This window comes from Melanerpes formicivorus, unplaced genomic scaffold (assembly GCF_026170545.1).
Source record: "Melanerpes formicivorus ecotype bairdi unplaced genomic scaffold, bMelFor1.0.p_v2 SCAF_9, whole genome shotgun sequence".
NCBI lineage: Eukaryota > Metazoa > Chordata > Aves > Piciformes > Picidae > Melanerpes > Melanerpes formicivorus.
In genome coordinates this window covers 17,500,031-17,525,665 of record NW_027142361.1, presented here as the reverse complement: position 1 = coordinate 17,525,665, position 25,635 = coordinate 17,500,031, and the positions used below count along the sequence as shown (strand labels likewise).

Here is a 25,635-nt window from a genome sequence, read left to right as displayed (position 1 = left end):
TTGCCCCCTTAAGAAAGGGAATATGGTGGACGGAAGTTGGTAAACAGAAAGAATTATCTAAACTAATTTCATTGGTAAAGTGGGAGGAAGCACCTTCTGAACTGGGAGTGAACTGGGCATTCCAGCACTTCTCTGTCAGTCTTGCTTCCGCCTCTTCTTTGGGCAGCAGCTCTCTCTGTGCTGGGCTTTCTGCCAAGGCTTCGGCCTTGAGAACCGATAAAGGCCTGTATTAACTCCTTTCCAATTAACACAAACTGCTTTTAACTTTTTTTTCCTCTCTTTTCTTTCTCTTTCTATCCCACTCTGGGGAAAGGGGGGGAGAGAGGGGAGAGCGGAGGTGGGGAGCCCCCTCTGCCAAGGGGGGTTACTCTCATTTCTGTGTTACTCTGTTGTATATCTTTGTATATATTGTAAATATTGTAAATTTGTATATATTCCCCTGTATATCCTTCATTGCTTTGTAAATATAAAGCTCCACTGCTTTGCTAATTCAGCTTGTGAGGTTTTTTTTTCCTTTCCCTTCAATTTTTCTTTCCCCTTACTTACAGGGGGAAGGGAGGAGGCTTCTTGGCCTTACCCTTCCAACCCACTACAAGGTATAAGATTCAGGTTCTGTATGACCGCTGTCTGGGTTATTTTTGGCTTAGTACATATGGAAATATAACTTCGAGCACTCTGCCAATTGAGATAAGGGAGCTTAAGATTCCAGTAGGTGAAAGAGTAATTTTAAGTGATGGCTGGGATCCAGATCGGTCCGCTAGCCAATCGGGACCGCTCGTTTGGGACCGCTCTGCTTGAACTGTGAGTTTCTCTCGGGTTTTTTTTGCCTTCCTTTCGGGGTTTTGCGGGTTGGGAGGACTCCTGGTAGGGGGGAGCCGGCAGGATCGTGCTCACGCGAGCCTGCATGGGTACGGGAGCCTGACGTCAGCCGCAGCAGTTTTAAATACTGCCCGGGCTGTGTGCGCAGAGCCATTTTGGTTCGCTAGCTAGCCTATCGGCTGGTTGCAAAATGTTATTTTTTTTTTTCACTCAAAAAAAAAAAATATCACACCATGGTTGTCACTCGGATGAAGGGTAGAAAAGCAGCATTTACCCATACAGAGTTGTTTCACCAGCATGCTGGAGTCCAGGCTGCCAGCTGCAGAGAGTGCTTCAGCCTGGCACTTGGAATAGAAGTGGAGGGAGAGGACACCTGTGTCAGGTGTGACCAGGTGAACTTTCTCCTCAGCCTGGTGGCAGAGCTGAAGGACGAAGTGGCTGAGCTGAAGGAGGAGGTATCTAGGCTAAGGACAATAAGGGAAAGTGAAAGGGAGTTAGATTTGTGGGGAAGGCTCTGCAAATCTCCCCTGCTGAGGGAAGGGTCCTTGGAAACGCAGAGGGATAGATACAGGTCCCTGCCAGGGGTGGCAAGAGAAATCGACCCCGACCCTCTCCTCCTCCTCCGCTGCCCTTGCATAATAAGTATGAGGCCCTGCAGGCTGAGGGCAGTGGGGATGAGAGGGCTGAGGCTGAGGAGCAGCCATCCAGAGGGGAGCCTAAGGCCAAGCGGTCTCCACCAGCTATAACGACCAGCTCCAGGAAGGAGCCTAAGCCCAAGCGGTCCCCACCAGCTATAATGACCAGCTCCACAAAGAAAAGGAGAAGGGTTATAGTTGTTGGGGACTCTCTCCTGGGGGGTACTGAGGGACCCATATGTCATCCCAACCCATCCCACAGGGAGGTCTGCTCCCTACCCGGGGTGCGGGTTAGGGACATTGCAAGGAGACTCCCTAAATTAATCCAGCCCTCTGACTATTACCCTCTGCTGGTAATACAGGCTGGGAGTGATGAGATTGACAAGAAGGCCACCAGGGCAATTAAGAAGGAATTCAGGGCCCTTGGACAATTGATTGATGGGGCAGGAGCTCAAGTGGTGTTCTGCTCAGTTCCCTCAGTGGGAGCGGTGTACACTGAGAGGAATGGGAGAACCCACACCATCAACAATTGGCTCAGGGGATGGTGCCAGCAGCAGAACTTTGGTTTCTTTGATCATGGGACAACTTTCACTGCACCCGACCTGCTGGGTCCTGATGGGGTGCATTTATCTAGAAGGGGTAAGAGAGTCCTAGCACTGGAGTTGGCAGGGCTCATTAGGAGGGCTTTAAACTAGGTCTGAAGGGGGTGGGTGAGGATATCGGTCCCTCTGCAAAGGAAAGAGTAGGCTACAAGGTAGGGTCAATTGAGAAATCAGGAACCCAACTGCGATGCATGTACACCAATGCACGCAGCCTGGGCAATAAGCAAGAGGAGTTGGAGGTCCTGATCCATCAGGGCAACTATGATGTAGTCGCCATCTCAGAAACTTGGTGGGACAACACCCACGATTGGAGTGCTACACTGGGGGGCTACAGGCTCTTTAGGAGAGACAGGCGAGGGAGAAGAGGAGGAGGGGTGGCTCTGTATATTAGGGAGTCACTCTCTGCTACAGAACTCGAGGTGGAAGATGAGGGAGTTGAGAGCCTGTGGGTTAAAATCAGAGGGCAGCCTAACAAATCTGACATCCTGGTTGGAATTTGTTACAGACCACCCAACCAGGATGAGGAGGCTGATGAATTGTTCTACAAACAACTGGAGGCTGTCTCAAGATCATCTGATCTTGTCCTTGTTGGTGACTTCAACCTGCCAGATATCTGCTGGGAACTTAATTCAGCAGGGAGGAGGCAGTCCAGAAGATTCCTGGAGCGAATGGAGGACTGCTTCCTGACACAGCTGTTAAGCGAGCCTACCAGGGGACAGGCTCTGCTTGACCTGCTGTTCTGCAATAGGGAAGGGCTGGTGGGAGACGTGATCGTGGGAGGCTGCCTAGGGTGCAGTGACCACGAGATAGTGAAGTTTTCAATATGCAGGGAGATAGGGAGGACTACCAACAGAACCTTCACCTTGGACTTCCGAAGAGTGAACTTCAGCCCGTTTAAGAAACTTATTTGTAAAGTCCCCTGGGTACCAGCCCTCATGAACCAAGAGGTCCAGGAGGGTTGGACCTACTTCAAGCAGGAGCTCTTGAAGGCACAGGAACTGGCAGTTCCCACGTGCCGAAAGACAAGCCGGCGGGGAACGCGACCGGCCTGGATGAGCAAGCAGCTCCTGGAGGATTTAAGGGGGAAGAAGAGGCTGTATCACCTTTGGAAGGAGGGGAAGGCTTCTCGAGGTATGTTCAAGGAAGTTGTTAGATTATGCAGGAATAAAATTAGGGAGGCAAAGGCCCAGTTGGAACTGAAGCTGGCCACCTCAGTCAAAGACAATAAAAAGCATTTTTACAAATATATTAACAATAAGAAGAAGGGCAGGCAGAGCCTCCACTCCTTATTGAACCTGGAGGGGAACACGGTGACCGAAGACGAGGAAAAGGCTGAGATCCTGAACACCTTCTTTGCCTCAATTTTTAACAGCAAGGCAGGAGGCGTTCAGGAGCAGTGGCCTCCTGAGCTGGGCAATGGGGTCGGGGAGCAGTGTAGTGCCCTGGTAATCCATGAGGAATTAGTTCGGGACCTGCTGAGCCACTTGGACACTCACAAGTCCATGGGACCAGATGGGATCCATCCTAGGGTGCTGAGAGAGCTGGCAGATGAGCTGGCCAAGCCACTCTCCATCATTTTCCTCCAGTCCTGGCTCACCGTTGAAGTCCCAGGTGACTGGAAGCTGGCCAATGCGGTCTCCATCCACAAGAAGGGTCAGATGGAGGAACCTGGAAACTACAGGCCAGTCAGCCTGACCTCAGTGCCAGGGAAAGTGATGGAGTAGATTATCCTGGCGGCAATACCTGCGCACCTGAAGGACGGCCAAGGGCTCAGGTCCAGCCAACATGGATTTAGGAAGGGCAGGTCCTGCCTCTCCAACCTGATCTCCTTCTATGATCAGGTGACCCGTCTGGTGGACATGGGGAGGCCTGTGGATGTGGTCTACCTGGACTTCAGCAAGGCCTTTGACACCATCCCCCACAGCAAACTGCTGGCTAAGCTGTCAGCTCGTGGCTTGGACCGCAACACTCTGTACTGGGTTAGGAACTGGCTGGAGGGCCGAGCCCAGAGAGTGGTGGTGAATGGTGCCACATCCAGCTGGCGGCCAGTCACCAGTGGCATCTCCCAGGGATCAGTGCTGGGCCCCGTCCTCTTTAACATCTTCATTGATGATCTGGATGAGGGGATTGAATCAGTCATCAGCAAGTTTGCAGATGACACAAAGTTAGGAGCAGATGTTAGTCAGTTAGAGGGTAGAAAGGCTCTGCAGAGGGACCTTGACCGACTGGACAGATGGGCAGAATCCAATGGGATGTCATTTAAGAAGTCCAAGTGCCGAATGCTGCACTTTGGCTACGGCAATCCCATGCAGAGCTACAGGCTGGGGTCGGAGTGGCTGGAGAGCTCCCAAATGGAGAGGGACCTGGGGCTGCTGATCAACAGCCGCCTGAATATGAGCCAGCAGTGTGCCCAGGTGGCCAAGAGGGCCAATGGCATCCTGACCTGCATTAGGAATAGTGTGGCCAGCAGGAGCAGGGAAGTCATTGTGCCCCTGTACTCTGCATTGGTTAGGCCGCACCTTGAGTACTGTGTCCAGTTCTGGGCCCCTCAGTTTAAGAAGGACATCAAAAAATTTGAACTTGTCCAGAGAAGGGCAACAAGGCTGGTGAGAGGCCTTGAACACAAGCCCTATGAGGAGAGGCTGAGGGAGCTGGGATTGTTTAGCCTGGAGAAGAGAAGGCTCAGGGGAGACCTCATTGCCCTCTACAACTACCTGAAAGGTGGTTGTAGCCGGGAAGGGGTTGGTCTCTTCTCCCAGGCAACCAGCACCAGAACAAGGGGACACAGTCTCAAGCTGCACCAGGGGAGGTTTAGACTCGAGGTGAGGAGAAAGTTCTTCACCGAGCGAGTTGTTCATCATTGGAATGTGCTGCCCAGGGAGGTGGTGGAGTCACCGTCCCTGGAGGCGTTCAAGAGGAGATTGGACGTGGCACTTGGTGCCATGGTCTAGTCATAGGGTCTGTGTTTATAGGTTCGACTCGATGATCCTCGAGGTCTCTTCCAACCTTAGTTATACTATGATACTGTGATCCAAAGGTGATTTATTTGATGTGTGTGAATCTGCTGATGATGATAATGATTGTGTATTTCTTGTATTCTTTGTACTGGGAGAGAAAAGTGTCTAAGGCCTGCTTCATTGTTAAGCATAGATCAAGGAAAAGGAGGCACGCTTCTGGCTGTTCCCCAGAGACTTCTAGTGATGAGGAGAGTGAAGAATTTGTATCAGTTAAAAATAAAGCTAAAAAGTCTATTGGAAAGGCTTCTTTGAACGGTTCTGTTGCTGATTCTGGCAATCAGGGGCGGCGGCAGCTTCCAACATGGCGGCCGCCATTAACGAGGCAAAGTCATTTATGCCCTCCTTCTCGGCAGTATCAGAAGCGCCCTCCAAAGCAGCTGATCTGTCTCAAAACCTGTCAGCTTCTGTTAAGGCTGCTGTAAATTCAAACATAGCTCCAATTAAGGAAGTGGCAGTTTTAAGAGCAATAAGAGGAAAAGCCAAAGCTGATCCAGGAGCTGATGGGGGAGAGGAGCAAGATGCTGATGCGGGTGAGGGAACTTCTGCCAGAAAAGATCCTGCTGAGGAGGAAGAGAAGGTTTGTTTTAAAGATCTAGCTGAATTATTGAGATCAACACAGGGTAGAGATGCAGCTAGGACAGCAGGTAAGGGTGCTTCTCAGCTTAAAGAGATCCTTAGGAGAGTGACAGCAGGATTATGGGGACAACATGTTCAGGGAGATGTGATAGATGGAGAAGAAGATGACCTTCAGGGATGTTCTCCTCGCGAAGAGGTTAGAAACGTGCATATAGATTACATCAGAGCAGATAAGGAGCCAGTTCTAGCTTGGCTTACTAGATGTTATGATACAGGTGCTCCAGCTCTAATGGTCGGAGACAAATCAGAAGCTCAGCTAGGAACTCTCTCGAAGGATAATGGAATAGATAGACATCTAGGCAAGGCTCTTGGTAAGGTTAATCTGTGGATATGCCTTTTAATGGCAGTTTTCCTGAGATGCCCTTCCCGAGATGATCTTCCATGGAATCCTAAGCCCTGGACTACCATAGATGAGGGAATTAAGCGCCTGAGAGAATTTGCTGTTAGAGAGATACTCTATGGTGAACATGAAACTCTGAATCCTGATGACATTCCTGTGGGAACTGGTATTGCTAAAAAGCTCATCAAGCTTGCTCCTCCTAATTATGCAAATATTCTGGCAAGCAGGATTGTGGCAAGAAATTATGGTGGAGCTCCTCCTACGGTTGGCCAATTCACTGATCAAAAGAGATAATTGGAGGATAGCATCACATGTGTTTCTTTGGTTTCAGCCATTGAAACTCTGTCTGGAAAAAGTGAGAATTTCATGAAAGTGCTGATAAATTCCATATCCCAATTGGCACAAAGAGATAATTCCAATTCTTCCTCCAGGCGGATACAAGTTTCATCTGTGAGGAATAGACATCCTTCTGTACAAATTGATGGACAAAAACTGAAGCTAGACCTGAGCTTTCTGATGAATCTGCAATTGTGGGACAACACAAGATACAGGACATTAAATTGCCGGTTGCTTCTCAGACTGTGCATCACAGACAATACAGAACCAACCGTGACTCTTTGTTGCCCATTCAGAATCTGATTCGTCAGTTGGAGAGTCAGAAAGTCGTCAGCAAAACTCATTCACCTTTCAACAGTCCAGTGTGGCCTGCGCGGAAGCAGAATGGAGACTGGCGTCTGACAGTAGACTACCGAGCCCTAAATGAAGTGACACCACCTATGAGTGCAGCAGTACCAGACATGATGGAACTACAGTATGAGCTGGAATCCAAAGAGGCCAAATGGTATGCCACCATAGACATTGCTAATGCATTTTTCTCTATTCCCATAGCAGAGGAATGCAGGCCTCAGTTTGCTTTCACCTGGAGGGGAATCCAGTATACTTTCAACAGAGTGCCAATGGGCTGGATCCACAGCCCAAGCATCTGTCATGCAGTGATCCACGATGCTCTGGAGAAAGGCGGTGCTCCAGAACACATCCAGTTCATCGATGATATCATCGTCTGGGGTAAAACTGCTGAGGAAGTCTTTGAGAAAGGTAACAAAATCATTGACATTCTTCTGAATGCAGGTTTTGCCATCAAACGAGACAAGGTGAAAGGACCTACCACAGAGATCCAGTTTCTGGGAGTGCGGTGGCAGGATGGATGCCGACACATTCCAGTGGATGTGGTAAATAGTGTCTCCACCATGGCAAATCCCACAAACAAGCAAGAGACCCTACGTTTCTTGGGGATAGTGGGATTTTGGAGACTGCACATTCCTGGATACAGTCAGATTGTGAAACCTCTGTATGATGTGACTCGAAAGAGAAACCATTTCCACTGGGGACCTGAACAACAAGCAGCCTTTGACCAGATAAAGCAAGAGGTAGTTCAAGCAATGGGTCTGGGACCTGTCCGAGATGGTCCAGACATTAAGAACATTTTGTACACGGCTGCAAGTGACAATGGTCTAACCTGGTGCTTGTGGCAAAAAGCTCCAGGTGAGACACATGGATGACCTCTTGGTTTCTGGATTCGAGGTTTGTGGTAGGGTTGGAAGGGAAAGGCCAAAAAGCCTCCTCCCTCCCCCCTGTAAAGTAAAGGGAAGGAAAAATTGAAGGGAAAGGGAAAAAAAACTCACAGCTGAATTAGCAAAGCAATGGGTGCTGTATATTTACAAAGCAATGTAGGATATGCAGGGAAATATATACAAGATTTACAATATTTACAAAGATATACAACAGAGTAGCACAGAAATGAGAGTTCCCCCCTCTGCTGAGGGGGTTCTCCACCTCCGCTCTCCCCTCTCTCCCCCCTTTCCCCAGAGCGGGTTAGAAAGAGAGAGAAAGAGAAAAAAAAGTTAGAAGCAGTTATGTGTTAATTGGAAAGCAGTTAATACAGGCCTTGCAGTCTATCAGTTTTTCAAGGTCAAAGCCTCGGCTGAAAGCCCAGCACAAAGAGAGCTGCTGCTCGGCGGAGGAGCGAAAGAAAGACTGATAGAAAAGTGCTGGAATGCCCAGGATACCCTCCTGCACTCCCAGTTCAGAAGGTGCTTCCTCCCACTCTACCAATGAAATTAGTTTAGATCCTTCTTTTCGTTTACCAACTTCCGTCCACCATATTCCCTTTCTTAAAGGCACACCCTCAACCGGCCACAAGGTTACAGAGGGTCAGAGGCTAATTATACTCCAACAGAGAAAGAGATTCTAGCTGCCTATGAAGGAGTAAAAGCAGCTTCTGAAGTAATTGGAACTGAATCACAACTTCTCTTAGCTCCCAGACTACCAGTTTTGAATTGGATGTTCAAAGGCAAAGGGTCCACACCACATCATGCCACAGACTCAACATGGTCTAAGTGGATGGCTCTGATAACACAGAGAGCTCGAATGGGAAATTTTGAAAGACCTGGTCTGGTGGAGGTGATTTCAAGTTGGCCTGAAGGTATCAACTGTGCTAAACCTCCAGAGGAGAGAGTAACTCGTGCTGACCTTTCTGATGATGAAAAGAAATATGCTTTGTTCACAGACGGTTCCTGTCTGTCGTAGTTTGGGCTGGGTGCCCTCTGCTACAGGGGTGTTTCCTGTGTCCAGAAGTCCAGCCCAGTGGGTGGACACAGGAAATTAGGTTATTTCCTACCATGATCCCTTGCACCACTATAAGTGCCATGGGTTAGCTGTTTGGGTGGGTTGGATTGGTTGATGGGTTGGACACGATGATCTTGAAGGTCTCTTCCAACCTGGTTTGGTTTATTCTAATTCTAATAAAGGTTTATTACACACTTAAAAAGTCTTACGGCGGGGTCTGGCACTTCCTCTTTCCTTCCTCATCGCCACCTGGTAACTGGGGGAGAGATCTCCCGGCCATGGGCCTGGTTAGGCCTAAGGCCACAGGGGGATGGGCAGTCTCAGATCTGGCCATCTGAGACTAGCCTAGCAGTGGGGGGGGGAAGGAGGAGCCCTGGGGGTTTGGGTGCACCCTCAGGTGGGAATGGGATCTCTCTGGGTCTGTTTTGGGTCTCTCTCTTGTCACTGTGTTTCTAGCTCTCTGCACGCACTCACCGTTCTATTTAAACTTTCCATCACTTTTGCAATCCGTTTGTCTGAGTCGTTATTTCTGCGCGTGGTGGGGAGGGGGGGCTGCCCCAACCCATTACATTTTGGCGCACCAATGTGGGTCTGGCTGTTGTGCCCACTCTGCAGATCGATTGCAAAGGATGGAGAGTTTAAATTCAGTTCTGGGCGTCAGTTTGGGTTTGGCAGTTGGGGGCTCAAGTGATGTTGCTGGGGCGACCGTGTAAGTTCTTGTGGATTGTGGGGGGATAACTGGTGTGCTGCCGGTGGCGCGGACCCTCTCCTGCTATTTCAGGCAGGGGTGGTTCTCGACCATCGGCATCGGGGGTACCGCTTGAGAACGCGGAACCTGCCCTTCCTCCGTGGCGGGGAGCGAAGTGGGGGAGGGGCAGCGGCGAGCAGATCAGAGTCAGGTCCGTTCTCGCTGCGGGGATAGAGCCAGCCGCTGCGAGCGGGCGAGCCAGCTCCCGAAGCCCCGGGGGGCCGACGGGGACTCCAGCTGGAAAGCCGTTTTCAAGGGCTCTGAGAACGCGTGCATGGCTTTCGCTGGAGAAGCCGTTTCAGTGTCCGAGGGGTGGAGGTGATTTTGATTCTGTGCTGTGGCGGCAGAGCTGGGCGGAGCCCTGCTGCGTGGCGAGTGGCGGCGGCGGACCCGGCTGTGCGCTCGGGCTGCGGCGGGGCCAGCCCTAGACTCTTCCCCGACTTTTTCGGACGAGTTCCGAAAATGGTGCCGAGCACCTGGCTCCACCTCCCTTCTTCTCAGTGAGCTGTGGTGCAGCCCCTCCCTTTCCAGGGGGGGTGTGCAGCCGGATGCTGTCTTGCCTTGGTACGGGTACACCTAGTGGGGGGGCGGAGTACCTCGGACATGCATCCGTGTAGTTTGGACCGCAGTTGGAAGCGGTTGATTGCGGCACCCTGGATGAATTGAAAAAGGCAGTCGTGGGTTGGATTGTTTCGACTGGCCTGCCCCAGGGGTGGAGAATATGCCGCCGAGTGATTATATGTGAAAAGTAGAGGCTTGGCTGGGAAGTCGTGAGGCTTTTCCAGGTGACCAGGATGCCCAACGGATCCATGGAGAACTTGCACCGCAGGAGAATGAGCTCTGCATCGCCGGGAGGTTCCACTGGATGAAGGAGGAAGAACTGGAATGGACAGACACTTGAGCATGACTGAGAGACTGAGTGGACGCCCAGATGAAGACACGGACTTCGCCGGACATGTCATCAGTTTTCTGATTTGATGATGTGTTTGGGTGCAGGGATTATGATATGAAATAAGGGGTGGCTCCTGTCGTAGTTTGGGCTGGGAGTCCTCTGCTACAGGGGTGTTTCCTGTGTCCAGAAGTCCAGCCCAGTGGGTGGACACAGGAAATTAGGTTATTTCCTACCATGATCCCTTGCACCACTATAAGTCTTACGGTGGGGTCTGGCACGTCCTCTTTCCTTCCTCATTGCCACCTGGTAACTGGGGGAGAGATCTCCCGGCCATGGGCCTGGTTAGGCCCAAGGCCACAGGGGGATGGGCAGTCTCAAATCTGGCCAGCTGAGACTAGCCTAGCAGTGGGGAGGGGAAGGAGGAGCCCTGGGGGTTTGAATGCACCCTCAGGTGGGAATGGGATCTCTCTGGGTCTGTTTTGGGTCTCTCTCTTGTCACTGTGTTTCTAGCTCTCTGCACGCACTCACCGTTCTATTTAAACTTTCCATCACTTTTGCAATCCGTTTGTCTGAGTCGTTATTTCTGCGCGTGGTGGGGAGGGGGGGCTGCCCCAACCCATTACACTGTCGTCTTGTTGGAAACAAGCGGAGGTGGAAGTCTGCAGTGTGGAGTCCAACACGCCGAGTTGCAGAGGCAAAGGATGGAGAAGGAGAATCCAGTCAGTTCGCAGAGGTAAAAGCTGTCCAGCTAGCATTCGACGTAGCTGAATGTGAGAGATGGCCAAAGCTTTATCTCTACACCGACTCATGGATGGTAGCCAATGCTCTGTGGGGGTGGCTAAAGAACTGGAAAAAGAATGGTTGGCAGAGGAAAGGAAAACCCATTTGGGCAGCCAACCTGTGGCAGGACATTGCTGATCGAGTCGAGAGAATTCCAGTGAAAGTGAGACACATCGATGCTCACATTCCTAAGAGCAAAGCTACTGAGGAACAGCAACACAACCATCAGGCAGATCTAGCTGCAAGAGTTTCTCAAGTAGACATGGACTCTGATCTTGATCTCAACTGGAAACACTGAGGTGAGATATTCTTAGCTCGGTGGGCTCATGATTCGTCAGGACATCAAGGCAGAGATGCAACATACCAATGGACTTGTGACAGATCCATAGACATTTCCATGGATGCTATCACACAAGTCATCCATGACTGTGACATTTGTGCTGCTATTAAGCAGGCAAAGCCAATTAAGCCCTTGTGGTATGGTGACAGATGGTCCAAGTACAAGTATGGTGAAGCTTGGCAGATTGACTACATCACTCTACCACGTTCTCCTTCTGGTAAGCAATACGTGCTTACTATGGTAGAGGCAAACACTGGATCGTTGGAAACTTATCCAGTTTCACATAATTATAATAGTAAACCAGGTTGGAAGAGACCTTCAAGATCATCATTCCCAAATCATCAACCAATCCAACCCACCTAAACAGCTAAACCATGGCACCAAGCACCCCATAAAGTCTCCACCTGAACACCTCCAATGATGGTGACTCCACCAGCTGCTCGGGCAGTGCATTCCAATGGGCAATCACTCTCTGTATAGAACTTATTTCTAACATCCAACCTAAACATGCAACTGCACGCAACACCATTCTCGGTCTGGAGAGACAAATCCTGTGGAGACACGGAACTCCAGAGAGGATTGAGTCAGACAACGGAACTCACAGTATCACAGTATCACAGTATCACTTAGGTTGGAAAGGACCTCAAGGATCATTGAGTCCAACCTATCAACACAGACCCCATGACTAGACCATGGCACCAAGTGCCACGTCCAATCCCCTCTTGAACGCCTCCAGGGATGGTGACTCAACCACCTCCCTGGGCAACCCGTTCCAATGACGAATGACTCGCTCAGTGAAGAACTTCCTCCTCACCTCGAGTCTAAACCTCCTCTGGTGCAGCTTGAGACTGTGTCCCCTTGTTCTGGTGCTGCTTGCCTGGGAGAAGAGGCCAACCCCCTCCTGGCTACAACCACCCTTCAGGTAGTTGTAGAGGGCAATGAGGTCACCCCTGAGCCTCCTCTTCTCCAGGCTAAACAATCCCAGCTCCCTCAGCCTCTCCTCATAGGGCTTGTGTTCAAGGCCTCTCACCAGCCTTGTTGCCCTTCTCTGGACACACTCAAGTGTTTCAATGTCCTTCTTAAACTGAGGGGCCCAGAACTGGACACAGTACTCAAGGTGCGGCCTAACCAAAGCAGAGTACAGGGGCACTATGACCTCCCTGCTCCTGCTGGCCACACTATTCCTAATGCAGGCCAGGATGCTATTGGCCCTCCTGGCCACCTGGGCACACTGCTGGCTCATATTCAGGTGGCTGTCGATCAGCACACCCAGGTCCCTCTCTGTTTGGGAGCTCTCCAGCCACTCCAACCCCAGCCTATAGCTCTGCATGGGATTGCCATAGCCAAAGTGCAGCACTCGGCACTTGGACTTGTTGAATGCCATCCCATTGGACTCCGCCCATCTGTCCAGTCGGTCGAGGTCCCTCTGCAGAGCCTTTCTACCCTCTAACTGACTAACATCTGCCCCTAACTTTGTGTCATCTGCAAACTTGCTGATGACTGACTCTACCCCTTCATCCAGATCATCGATGAATATGTTGAAGAGGACAGGGCCCAGCACTGATCCCTGAGGGATGCCACTGGTGACTGTCCTCCAGCTGGATGTGGCACCATTCACCACCACTCTCTGGGCCCGGCCCTCCAGCCAGTTCCTAACCCAGCACAGAGTGTAATGGTCCAATCCACGGGCCGACAGCTTAGCCAGCAGTTTGCTGTGGGGGACGGTGTCAAAGGCCTTGCTGAAGTCCAGGTAGACCACATCCACAGGCCTCTCCACGTCCACCAGATGGGTCACCTGATCATAGAACGAGATCAGGTTGGAGAGGCAGGACCTGCCCTTCCTAAATCCATGTTGGCTGGACCTGAGCCCTTGGCCATCCTTCAGGTGCGCAGTTATTGCCGCCAGGATAATCTGCTCCATCACTTTCCCTGGCACTGAGGTCAGGCTAACCGGCCTGTAGTTTCCAGGTTCCTCCATCCGACCCTTCTTGTGGATGGGGACCACGTTGGCCAGTTTCCAGTCATCTGGGACCTCACCTGTGAGCCAGGACTGGAGGAAAACAACCTTGTAAAGAACTGGGCCAAAGAGCACGGCATTGAGTGGATATTCTATATTCCTTACTATGCACCAGCTGCAGGGAAGATTGAACACTACAGTGGTTTGTTGAAGACCACTCTTAAAGCCATGGGAGGTGGATCTCTGAAAAACTGGGAAAAACATTTAGCACAAGCAACCTGGCTGGTAAATAGTAGAGGTTCGGTGACCTGCACATTCAGATCTGCTACAGAAAGTAGAAGGTGATAGAGTTCCTGTTGTTAGAGAAAAGAATCAGTTAGGTAAAACTGTTTGGGTATTTTCGCCCTCAGGAGAGGCTAAACCTGTCCGATGGGTGGTTTGAGGTGAAGGTCCAGGTCACACTTATTGGGTAATGCAAGAGAATGGTGAAATGCAGTGTATTCCACAAAGAAATTTAACTTTAGCTGAAAGAGTTTAATTTCAGACTGTTGTACAGCTACATGATGTCCAAAGGAAGAATCTGCGAGGAATCTACGGTGCACGAACCCTGAGAACCCTGAGAGCCCTGAGTCAACTGAGAATCCCTGTTTCCCTTTTTCTTCGCTTTGCCTGCGAAGAGACAAACTGTTTTCCATTTTTCTTGTTTCCTGATTTTCTTGGACTTCTGAATCATCTACATCTGAGTATAGCTGGAATGGACTATGAACTTTACTTACGAACTGTAAATATTGTTTTAGATTGGATGTATAAACAGCCAATGAAATAGTTTAGAAGGGGTGGACTGTGACCGTTTGAGGCTGTGCCTTTAAGAAAGGGACAGTGCTGGGACACTCTGGCTGAATATTTTGTAAACAAAGACAGGTGTAAACAAATTTCATTGGTAGATTGGTAGAACACAGCTTCAAGTTTTAGTGCAGTTGGAATTTTTCTCAGTTTCGTTCCTTTCCTTCTCCCTTTACAGCTTGTCCGCTTCTGGGCAACTAGCCAGAGTTCTGACCTTGGATAACAGATAAGGCCTACTAAGACCTTTCTCCCTTAATAACTGCCTTTTCTCTCTCTAACCCTTTTTGGGAAAAAAGGGAGGTAGGGGGAGAGAGCGGGGTACAGGGGGGGAACCCTCCTCTGTCCGGAGAAGGGAGTTTTGTTCCTGTTTTTTTTCCCTTTGCTGTATATTTCTGTATATATATTGTAAATACTGTATATATTGTGTATATCTAACCTGCATTTTCACATTGCTTGTAAATATAGCATCCCTTTTGCTTCTCTGACTGAGTTAGGTGTGGTTTTTCTTTCCTCTTTGTGGGGGAGGGAGAGCTAGGCCTTCCCTCTCAACCCACTACACCCAAAGCACTCGCAGGCTGCGTGCACAGAGAGCACTCACCGGAAGCCAAACATGATCTCGTCGTGGCGCAGGTGAGCATCGTCGTCGATGGAGAGGATGGCCTCCGTCTCAATCTCGTCCCACGGCAGGAACCGGTTGTTCAGGCTGTTCTTCTCTGTGCGCACAACCTGTCAGGTGAGCACACAACAGTTACTATGGTGGCTGCACATGCCCAGAGAAGTGATTGAGGGGTTGGGGCTGTGTGCTTCAGCAGTCCAGCATCTCAGCACTGCTTCCTAGCCCATATGAGAGAACAGGTACCAGCTGTAACAGCCCTTTTGCATGCTAAGGGCAGCTCTGAGATAATGAAGACGGGGCAAGACAGCAGACACCAGCCAGTGTCCCCTGCGGCCACCAAAGAAGTAGCCCTTGCAGGCTTTCTGCACTACTGTTCTGAATTGTTCCTGCCACTATTCACACTGCCTTCTTAGACAATTCATGTGCAGCACCTCCCTCTCTCAAAATTCTTCCAGAACCGTGCTGGGTCATTTCCTTTATCCCCAGCCATATGAGTGTAAAAATCAGACTGTATTTCTCCATCTTCCTGACTGCCCCTTCCATGCTGTACCCTCTTTCTTCCTCTCTCTGACACTTTCCACCTGCCCTGATCTACAGTCAATTAGCTCACCCTGGGCTTCCCATCCTGTTCAATCCCTGCAATTTCTCTGAACAACCTCTCTTGATTTACAAATGAAGTCCAGCCTGGTGAAAAGAATAAAGCATCACAGCAATAAAACTCCATTAAATAAGATTACATTTGATCACAGGAAAAAAAACTCACACTGAAACCATTAACAGTGGAAAATATTTGTACTGGGGATCTGTGTGACAGCTGGTAGGATTAAATTCCCATGTAAAGCCAGTGCTGGAGCTTTCATCTGTCAATAGCTGCAGGGGAGGGGGAGAAACAGAGCATTTGACAAGAACACATTAAAATATTTCATTGAAGATCCATCAAAAGCACAATTTATTACAGGGAGGTGAGCAAATTAAGCAGCTCTAAGCTCTGGTAGAGCAGGGTCAGAGCTGAGCTGGCAGCATTCCCACTCCAGGAGGGCTGTCATGCAATTAATACCCATTAGAGAAAGCAAAATTCCAGAGCAGGATTTTCTTCCCCCTCTACTGACCATGGAGGAGCATGATAAGAAACAGCAGGGTGTTTGTATCCACTTGCACAGCTAGCATGACCCTGCAGATGCACCCAGCAACATCATCTCTACCTGGGAACTGCTGGAAAAGAGAGGTTGCAGGAATCACAGCAGCAAGAAGGGAAGCGGGAGAGAAGGCAGCTCTACACTGATTGAGGGGAGGCAGCTGGAAAGACAGGAATCAAAACCAGTGGAGGCTGGCAACAGTATGGCCCTAAGGCTCTGGCCCAGGAGGCCAAGGAAGACTGGGACACAAGGAGGCCAACACAGGCTTCAAGAATTCAAGCAGCTACTACTGGAGAGGAGTCCAGCAGAAGCTACAAAGATGATGAGGGGATTGAAGCATCTCTTTGGTAAAGAAAAGCTGAGAGACTTGGGGCTGCTTAGCCCAGATAAGACAAGACTGAGGGGGATCTTGTCAAATCTCATCAGTATCTAAAGGATGTGGGTGTCAAGAGACATACCCTTTTCAGTGGTGACCAGCAATAGGACAAGCAGCAATGGACACAAACCAGAACCCAGGATGCTGCACGTGAACATGAGGAGAAACTTCTTTCCTCTGAGATTGATGGAACCCTGGAAAGGCTTCCCAGAGAGGTTGTGAAGTCTCCTTCTCTAGAGAAATTCCACAGTATCACAGTATCACAGTATAACTAAGGTTGGAAGAGACCTCGAGGATCATCGAGTCCAACCTATCAACACAGACCCCATGACTAGACCATGGCACCAAGTGCCATGTCCAATCCCCTCTTGAACGCCTCCAGGGACGGTGACTCAACCACCTCCCTGGGCAGCCCATTCCAATGACGAACAACTCGCTCGGTGAAGAACTTCCTCCTCACCTCACCAAACCCACCAGGACACAATCCTGGGCAACCTGCTCTGAGTGACCCTGCTTTAGGAGAAGGGTTGCTTGGTTGCATGGTTTAGTTGATTAGGTGGTGCTGGATGATAGGTTGGATGCAATGATCTTGAAGGTCTCTTCCAACCAGGTTTATTCTATTCTATTCTAGATGATCCCCAGAGGCCCCTCCCACCCCCAGCATTCTGTGATGCTGTAAAAACCACCTCCACAGAACCATTACCAAACAACATATCCTCTGAATGTGTCAAGTGGGGAAACAATAGGAGCCAAAAAGTGATCCCCAAATTGACAACAAGGAGACTTTAAATCTTCTCTTACATTGCCATGGCTGTACCTAACTGGCTTTAGCAAATCCAAGTACTCTTGCAGTGGCACCAGGAGAACCAGGTCTGCTGGCTCAGAAACTGGGGATGCAGCTCTAGACAGGGTAGCTGGGCCCCACTCAGATGTTTTTGGACTTGAAGATCACTTTGGCAAACCGATGCATTGACAAAAGCAAGAACACTGCACAGTGCAGCAAAGCAGACCTTGGTGGGTGCCCTGAACACCTCCAGCAGGACACTGTCAACTGTAGGTTTTGTGTGTCACCCATTCCCAAAGGGACTGTGTAAAAGATTTAAGAGAATTTAGGGTCAAACCTGGGCACTGGCTTCTCAGAGGTGCAACAACCCAACAGCGTCAGGGCTAGTGAAGTGGACAGCAGTAAGCTAAGACAAAAGGGACTTTCAAGTCATTACATCAACCTTCTGCATAATTCAGGTCACAGGAACCCCATCTCAGACCTGAGCTGTGGCTGGCAGCATCCAGGTAGGTGTCCTTTATCCGTTTGAAGACATCAAGAGTGGGATTTCCTCCAAGATGTTAACTCTCAAAAGTTAGTAACTTACTTCTCATTGTGAACCATCTGCTTCAGTTCCTTGCTGCTGCTCCTTGATGATCCTCTTCTACTCCAGAAAAGTACAAAGGAGCTGAGGTCTCAGTCTCTCACCCGGAGCCATCTCTCCTGACCTTCCATCATTTTAACAACCAATTTTGCCATGATCTTGTTTCTCGACACTCTTGAGCCAAGAGCTCTATCAAAACCCAACTATTTTGTCCCCTCAGCAAAACTGAAATGTTGCACTCTGGCAAAAGAGAATGTCAGCAGTTTTCCTTACCCAAGGAGACAAAAATAGTGAGGAGGACATAAAACCAGCCAGTGAGCAGTGTGAGAAACAAACACTCATTTACTAAAAACCCACCTTCCCTTACAGCAAATATTAAGGCTCTAAACACACTGCTAGGACCTCCACATAAATTCCAGCTCCTCCAGACTCCAAATCATCACAGATTGTGTACTTCCAGCTGTCTTATTTTAGGCTTTTCCATGGGAATAATTTCTTTTAAAACACTGTCATCAGCTAAACAGCCTCCAGCTCCAAATTTTGAACCCCTAAACAGTCTTTTGAGATAAACTGCAAGGCCTAAAATGCCTCTGAGCGCCCCACATGCCCCATGAGAAGTTTCTGCTCCTTTCAGCAAATTGAGTCAAGGTGATTCAGTTCCACAAGGTGGGGTTTTCTGACCCAAGGAGCACAAAACCCCACAACTCCTTTTGCTCCTATTGTTGTTCATTTCCTAGTGAGGCTTTACACTGAAGTTTTAAGTGTTGCATATAATTTGATGGTAAATATGAAGAATGTCTATGCCCTTGGAGAAGTTTTGACAGGTCAGCTTGGTGAACAGGACTGATTCAGGTGATCCTCAGAGGTCCCTCCTGACCCCTACACCATTCTGTGATTTCTGGGCAAAAAGCGAATTCTTCAAGAAAGCAGGAACCTCAGTGCTCACATCAGGCCTTCAGGAGGAAAAAGCCAGAGGAGAGCTGGATAATTTGGGGAGAGAAATTTGGGATCCATTTCAACAATTTTGTAACTCACTCAATTCAGTCCAAATGGGCTGGGGAAAAACAGCACCATAGGCAGAGTGGGGATGGGGACACCACAAGCTCTCTTTTGTCATGCAGCTGAGAATTATGGCACTGAGGACAGGGGAGCCAAATGCATCTGCCTCTTGCGCCTGATGAGCTGACCTCGATCTACACTTGGAAGGAAAATGCTGAGCACTGCTGCCAGCGCAGCCCTTGAGGGAGGATGCAGATTTACACTGCTGTCAATCCCTTTTCCTGGCACCAACTCTGACCATTTTATTAATAAGATTCAGTGAAGAAGTCCCCTGAGATGCAGGTAATCTCTCTAGCCAGAGGCTCCAGGGTTGTGTCCTTTGGCTTGCTGCTGTCCCAAGGACTGTTTCACTGGACTGGAGCAAAGCCCCTCTGCAAAACTCAGCTTAGCCCAACGTGAACAGGACTGACCCCAGGGGTGAGATCCACCCAATACCTCACAGAATCATAGAATACATTGGGTTGGAAGGAATCCTCAAAGGTCATCTTGTCTAACCCCCTTGTAGTGAGCAGGGACATCTTTAACTAGAGTAGGTTGATCAGAGCCCCATCCAACCTCACCTGCACTTCCAGGAACAGGGCACCTATACCACCTCTCTGGGCAACCAGGGTCGGTGTCTTACCAGCCTCAGTTTAAAACATTTCTTCCTCATATTTAGTCTGAATCTCCCCTCTTTTAGTTAAAAACCATCACCCCTTGTCCTGTTGAAGCAGGCCCTGCTAAAAAGGTTGTCCCCATGTTTCTTATTCCCTGTAAGTGCTGAAAGGCCACAGGTCACAGCACATGCAGCCAATGGTGTGGAATGGAAAGCAATTAAAAATCGGCCAAACCAGGTTTAACAGAGGTCAGAGAGAGCTCTGGTAGGAGATAACAGAATCACAAAATGGTTGGTGTTGGAAAGGATCTCTGGGATCCAACCCCCACTGCTAAACCAGTCACCTAGAGCAGGTTGTCCAGTCCCCCCAGAGAAGGTGACTCCACAACCTCTCTGAGCAGCTGGGTTGAAGGCTCCAGCACCCTCACAGGAAAAAAAAAAATCTCCTCACTTTCAGACAGAACCTCCCAGGTTCCAGTTTGTGCCTGTTGCTCTTTGTCCTTTCACTGAGCACCACTGAAAAGGGTCTGGTCCAATCCTGTTGACACTAATATCCATTAAATATTGATCTGCACTGAGAAGATTCCCTCTCAAACTGCTCTTCTCCAGGCTGAACAGTCCCAGGTCTTTCCTCACCAGAGACAAGGTCCAGTCCACTCAGCATTTTCATAGCCCTCCACTGGACTCTCTAGTAGCTCGCTGTCTCTCTTGACTTGCTGAGCCCACAACTGGACACAGTGCACCTGCTGTGGCCTCACTGGGGCAGAGTAGGTGTAGAGTTCAAGAACCATCTTCAACCTCCTGGCCCCACTCTTCTGGATGCACACCAGGAGATGGTAAACTTCAGTGGAAGGGAACAATGAACAGGAACCAAGTGTCCCTGAAAGTATTCTGTAGTCAGACATTTATTTTCATCTCCTACTTTGGACAAATTTGGACACCTTCTGATTAAGAAAGCTGCCCAGATTGGCCCTTAACACCTGCAGACTACCAGATACACCAGAGTCCCTTCCCTCTATGCATCAGCATAGAAGTGCTGAGATTATTCACAAGACTCCTTAGAAGGAGTTCTGTGTGTGCAGGATATATCACATCTTTTTTTTTTTTTTTTCGTGTACCATGGCTGACTCCATTCCCAGCTCCCTCTGAAACCAAGGTGTTAGATCAGACTAGCACTTGTTTCTCTGCAAATGCAACCATAGGAAGATGACAAGTCTGCCTGGTCACACAGAACCAGCAGTATCCTTGGTGATGTGTAACTCTTTGTGAGTGCAGCTGTCAGAAGAGGTTTGTAGTGGACAGCTGGAAATCAAGGAATGAATTTGGTACATCAGAAGGGGATACAGCATGCTGTAAACATCCTGGCTGTGGCAGGGATTGTGGCACTAGGAGAGACTCCATATGGAAATTACACGCCTGAGGTTCAAACTCTTAAAGAAGATTGATTCTGATTTCTCTCATGTTGTGTGTTATCTTTCCCTCATTTAATGTGTCAGGGAGCTGAAAAGACAGGCTGGTCCCAAGACAGGCATGATATGGACACGGTGGTTGCAGGATAAGAAGCCAAGCTTTATACCAAGGCAGATGCCAAGGAGAAGCTGAAAAAGCTGCTTCCATCACTGTGGATGCCAGCAAAAATCTTTGCAGTCCTCTACCTATTCCCATTTTTATGATGTATGTATGAATCACGTCCGTCTGACCAAGACTGCAGTCTTTTCTTCCTTGATTTCTCAGTGGTGTATCCTAGGCAAGCTGAAACGCTCCACAAAGATGCCAAGATTGCCATGGCTCTCAGCCCAGACCTCAGATCTATTTGACTACTCTTACCAAGGACAACGACACTAGTGCTTATTGAAGGCTATCACTTGCCTCCAGAAAGTGCATCAAACTCAGCAGCCCTGGGGTCCTGCCCTGCCCACACAGAACTATTTCCTCCTGCCAGTCCTACCATGAAAAAACCCTCCCCATTTGCAGAGGACAGAAATTCATCCTGTTCCTCATGGCCAGCATTCTGCTTTCCAAATTCAAAAGCAGAGTGAATAAAACACAGAGCCAAGCCTTGTGCTCAGCCAGCAATTCTTCATTTCATGAAGAAGAAAACAACTGGCCTCACCTGATACAACACAAATCTCCTCCCAGCATGCTACCAGGCTGCCAGGGCTGTGCAGGCAAGAGAGGGGATGCTTGGTCTCTCCAGCGTAATCAAGCCCCTGGGATGATGCCTTTCCTCTTCTCAATCACTCTCTCACTCTCATCCTGGCCCCTAAACTTGATGAAATGAGTCCAGCACAACAGGGGACCACAGGGCATTTCTGACAGTTCCTGATGAGCTGCAAATTCAGGGGAAATTGCAGCTCTGCACTTTCACACACATGTAAACATGGTGCTAAAGCTCCTTCCAGAAACACCACCAGAGCTGGCAGATCTCAGCAGATTACAGTATCACAGTATCACAGTATAACTTAGGTTGGAAAGGACCTCAAGGATCATCGAGTCCAACCTATCAACACAGACCCCATGACTAGACCATGGCACCAAGTGCCACGTCCAATCCCCTCTTGAACGCCTCCAGGGATGGTGACTCAACCACCTCCCTGGGCAACCCGTTCCAATGACGAATGACTCGCTCGGTGAAGAACTTCCTCCTCACCTCAAGTCTAAACCTCCCCAGCGCAGCTTGAGACTGTGTCCCCTTGTTCTGGTGCTGGTTGCCTTGGCATGTTGTAAGGAAATGGATGTTCTTTTGATGCTGAGAGTTCACGATAATTAGTGCTTAAAACCTTGAGATGCAAAGACAAAATCACGGGTGCAGAAAGCAGCTCTTCCAAAACCTCTCTCTCTCCCAAGACAACAATCTTCTGCTGTTATCCTGGGGTTAACACACTCAAATCCCCAAAATACTGATAAATAGGCACAGGAATGACCACAGCTCCTAAACCACCTGCCCTGGCCAAAGGTGGTGTGGATAGAAATACAGGCTGCAAAGTGCAGCTGTAAGTGGATGCGCTCCTCTCCAGACTGATTTCTCACCATGAAAGAGCCTTGTTGTGCCTGGCTGGCTCTGCCACTCTGCTCCAGCTAGTCTGGATGAGGCCCAGGCCATGTGGTGCTTGGCTCTGGATGGTGCTACACCAGCATCTGCCACAGCCAGGCAAGGGGCAGAACAGGCAGGAGGAGATGGCACCTCTCTGCTGATGTTCTTTTTCACTGCCCTTTCACAGCAGTTCTCACCTACCCTGAATGTATTCTCTGGCATCTGCTCTCTTGCTTGATTTGATGGCACTGGCATCAAAAAGATGTCATTTATTTGAACATCCACCCAAACCCAGTTCTTCAGCAACACTCTTAGCAGGATTTCTTCATCTATTTTCTGCCAAGACATCCCTGGCTTGCGCTGTGGTTTCCCCTGGCAATTCTCCACCTTCTTGTTTTCCCTTTAATCTTTGCTTGTAGAAATGGACTGGAAAGTTACCATTAGCCCCTTTCTCATGTATTAATTATTCTGCAGCTACTTCCCCAGCGTTTCCTTTTCACCTTGAAACAGTTACAGCCCCCTCCTCTACACCCTCAACTCCCAGATTTCTGAGCTTTGCTACCCTAAACTTAAGGCATTTTCAAGATTTGAATGAAAAGGATTTATAGACTATTTTAAGCCTCATCTCCAGAGGTATGAAGAGTTTCACAGCAAGGGTATTTAGCTACAAAGCTATCCAAAGGCAGCATACGCCGCATATAAATTGGCAAAACAGATGCATTTTTAAAGTATGCATAATTAAATAATGCAACATAAAACCCAAGCATAAATTATCCCCCACTGAGAACAAAACCACACAGGAAGGTAGCAGTGGAAATCCCTTTTTTAAATCTGGTGGCCGTGCACATAATATGTGCAAACACTCAGTCTCTCTTTAAACTACTCGATTGCTATCAGTGGGTTGCTCATTGCCAAGATAAGAAAACAGCTTGTGATACAAATAAAACTGATTATTTATTCATTTTCCTATGGGTGCAGCTGTCCCTTCCTTCTAGAGGAGCTAAGGCAGAAGAATGCTATTTTAGCATTGGAGGGACTAAATACTCACTTATTTTTATCCTCTCAATGCGTCGCTATTAGTGGCTGTGCAATTACAGATGCATGCAGAGTTGGCTGTCCAATTAGATTTATTTTACAATTATTTGTAATTACTTGGCTCCAAAGAACATCCCTGAGACAACACATCACTTGCAGTTGAGGCTTTCAACTACCTCAGCTCCCATTGCTTCATCTCACTCCTTCCTCAACTTTCTGAAAATCCACTCTGTGCTTTATGTGAAAGCTCACAGGGAAAAACTGCTGAAGGCAAGGGGACAGAGAAGCTCACAATCCAGCTTCCTTTAGCATGTCTGGGATCATGAGCCAGGCTTCAAGTTGTTGTTTGCTGTGAAACCAGAGCAAGTCGTTTCAGGAGGGACAATGCAATGCTCCCAAGTCAAGGGTTTGATACCGATAACCTCAGTTCTGGGTTTGGTGGGGTTTTATCTGGGAATGAAATAGGCAATGCCCAAAGGCACAATGTTCTGACAGACATCACAGCTCATTTTTAAGGCTCTTTCAAGCTGCAGCTAGGTGATTATCATAAACCTGCTTTTCACCTGGTGAATCCTGCCTTGGCATTCAAGGCCAAGATTCAGATGAAATTCTGCCCAAACTAGAAGCACTCTCAAAGCTCAGAGTGAGACACACTGGGGAGAAGATGGACAGCAGCAGGACTGTCTGTAGCAAAAGCACTCACAGATTCAGTGCAAGCAAGGGTGTATATCCCCAGTTATTTGTCTTCTGTAAGACAAAGTAAGGCAAATAAACCAGAAATAGCCTGTCTGCAGGGTCTCTGCTGCAATTTAGTGATAACATTCAACTGGCCTGTAGTAATGCCCTTGCCAGATGTTGATTCCACTGGCAGGCTTTGCTCATCCTACCATTCACAGCTACTGTAGGGAACTCTTTGCAAGAGGTCACATGAGATGTCACATCCACCTTTCTGCAAGAAGGACATTGACCCCACTGCTGCCACTTCTCTAGTGACAACACCAAAACACCCATCACATCAACAAAAATGTTCTCAGACCACCTCTCTGCTTGGGCTGGAAAGCTGCCCATCAGAAAAAGACCTTTGCCAAGGTGACCACTGTCGTAGGGTTAGGGGAAAGGCCGGGCCTTCTCCGCCCCCCCTGTGAGTAAAGGGAAGAAAATTGAAAGGAAAAAAAATGCACAGCCGGATTAGCAAAAGAGTGGGTGCTGTATATTTACAAAGCAGTTTAGGGAAATGCGAGTTTATGTACAGAATTTACAGTATTTACAATATATACAGAAATATACAACAAAGTAGCACAGAAATGAGGGTTCCCTCCTCTGCTGAGGAGGGCTCCCCACCTCTGTATCCCCCTTCTCTCCCCTTTTTCCCCAGAGAGGGTTAGAAAGAGAGAAAGAGAGCAAATGTTAAAAATGTTAAAAAGCAGTTAGGCGGTTATGTGTTAGAAGAGGCTTTATCTTATCAGTCAGTCTGGCTGAAAGCCCAGAAAGCTGCGAGCTGCAAGCCACTGAAGGAGGGGAAGAAAGACTGAGACTAGTCCCACTGGGAATCAAACTCAAGGCAGTGCTTCTGCCTCTCCACAAATGAAATTAGTTTAGACCTGCCCTTTATACATAAACATTCGGCCATAGTATCCCTTTGTTAAAGGCACCGCCTCAAACGGTCACAACCACGAAGGCCAACAGCATCCTGGCTTGGATCAGCAGTAGCGTGGCCAGAAGGACCAGAGCAGTGATTGTCCCCTTGTGCTGGGCACTGGTGAGGCCACACCTTAAATACTGGTTTCAGTTTTGTGCTCTTCACACTCCAAGGACATGGAAGTGGTAGAATCTGTCCAGAGAAGAGCAATGAAGCAGGTGAAAGGTCCCGAGCACAAGACTTATGAGGAATGGGGGAGGGAACTGGAGTTGTCTAGTCTGAAGAAATAAGCTGAGAGACCTTCTCACTCTCTAAAACTCCCTGAAAGGGGGTTGGAGCAAGGTGGGGGTTGGTCTCTTCTCCCAGGTAAGAAGTGATAGGACAAGAGGAAATGGCCTTAAATTGCAGCAGGGAAGGTTTAGGTTGGATAACTGTAACTGGAAAATTTTCTTTCCTGAAAGGGTTGTCAAACAATGGAAGAGTCTGCCAGGGAAGTGGAGGAGTCACACCCCTGGAGGGATTTAAAAGATGTGGTGCTGAGGGA

The 25,635-nt window shown here is 48.8% G+C and overlaps 1 protein-coding gene across 7 annotated transcripts in view; it reads right to left on the bottom strand.

Annotated features, from left to right (window-relative positions):
- Positions 1–25,635, bottom strand: part of EXTL3 (exostosin like glycosyltransferase 3) — a 370,010-nt gene that overhangs the window by 14,961 nt on the left and 329,414 nt on the right. For all 7 annotated transcript variants that reach the window (XM_068143184.1, XM_068143181.1, XM_068143183.1 and 4 more), the window contains one exon: positions 14,833–14,960. In XM_068143184.1, the coding sequence (XP_067999285.1) occupies positions 14,833–14,960 (128 nt within the window). The remainder of the gene's footprint in view (positions 1–14,832; positions 14,961–25,635) is intronic.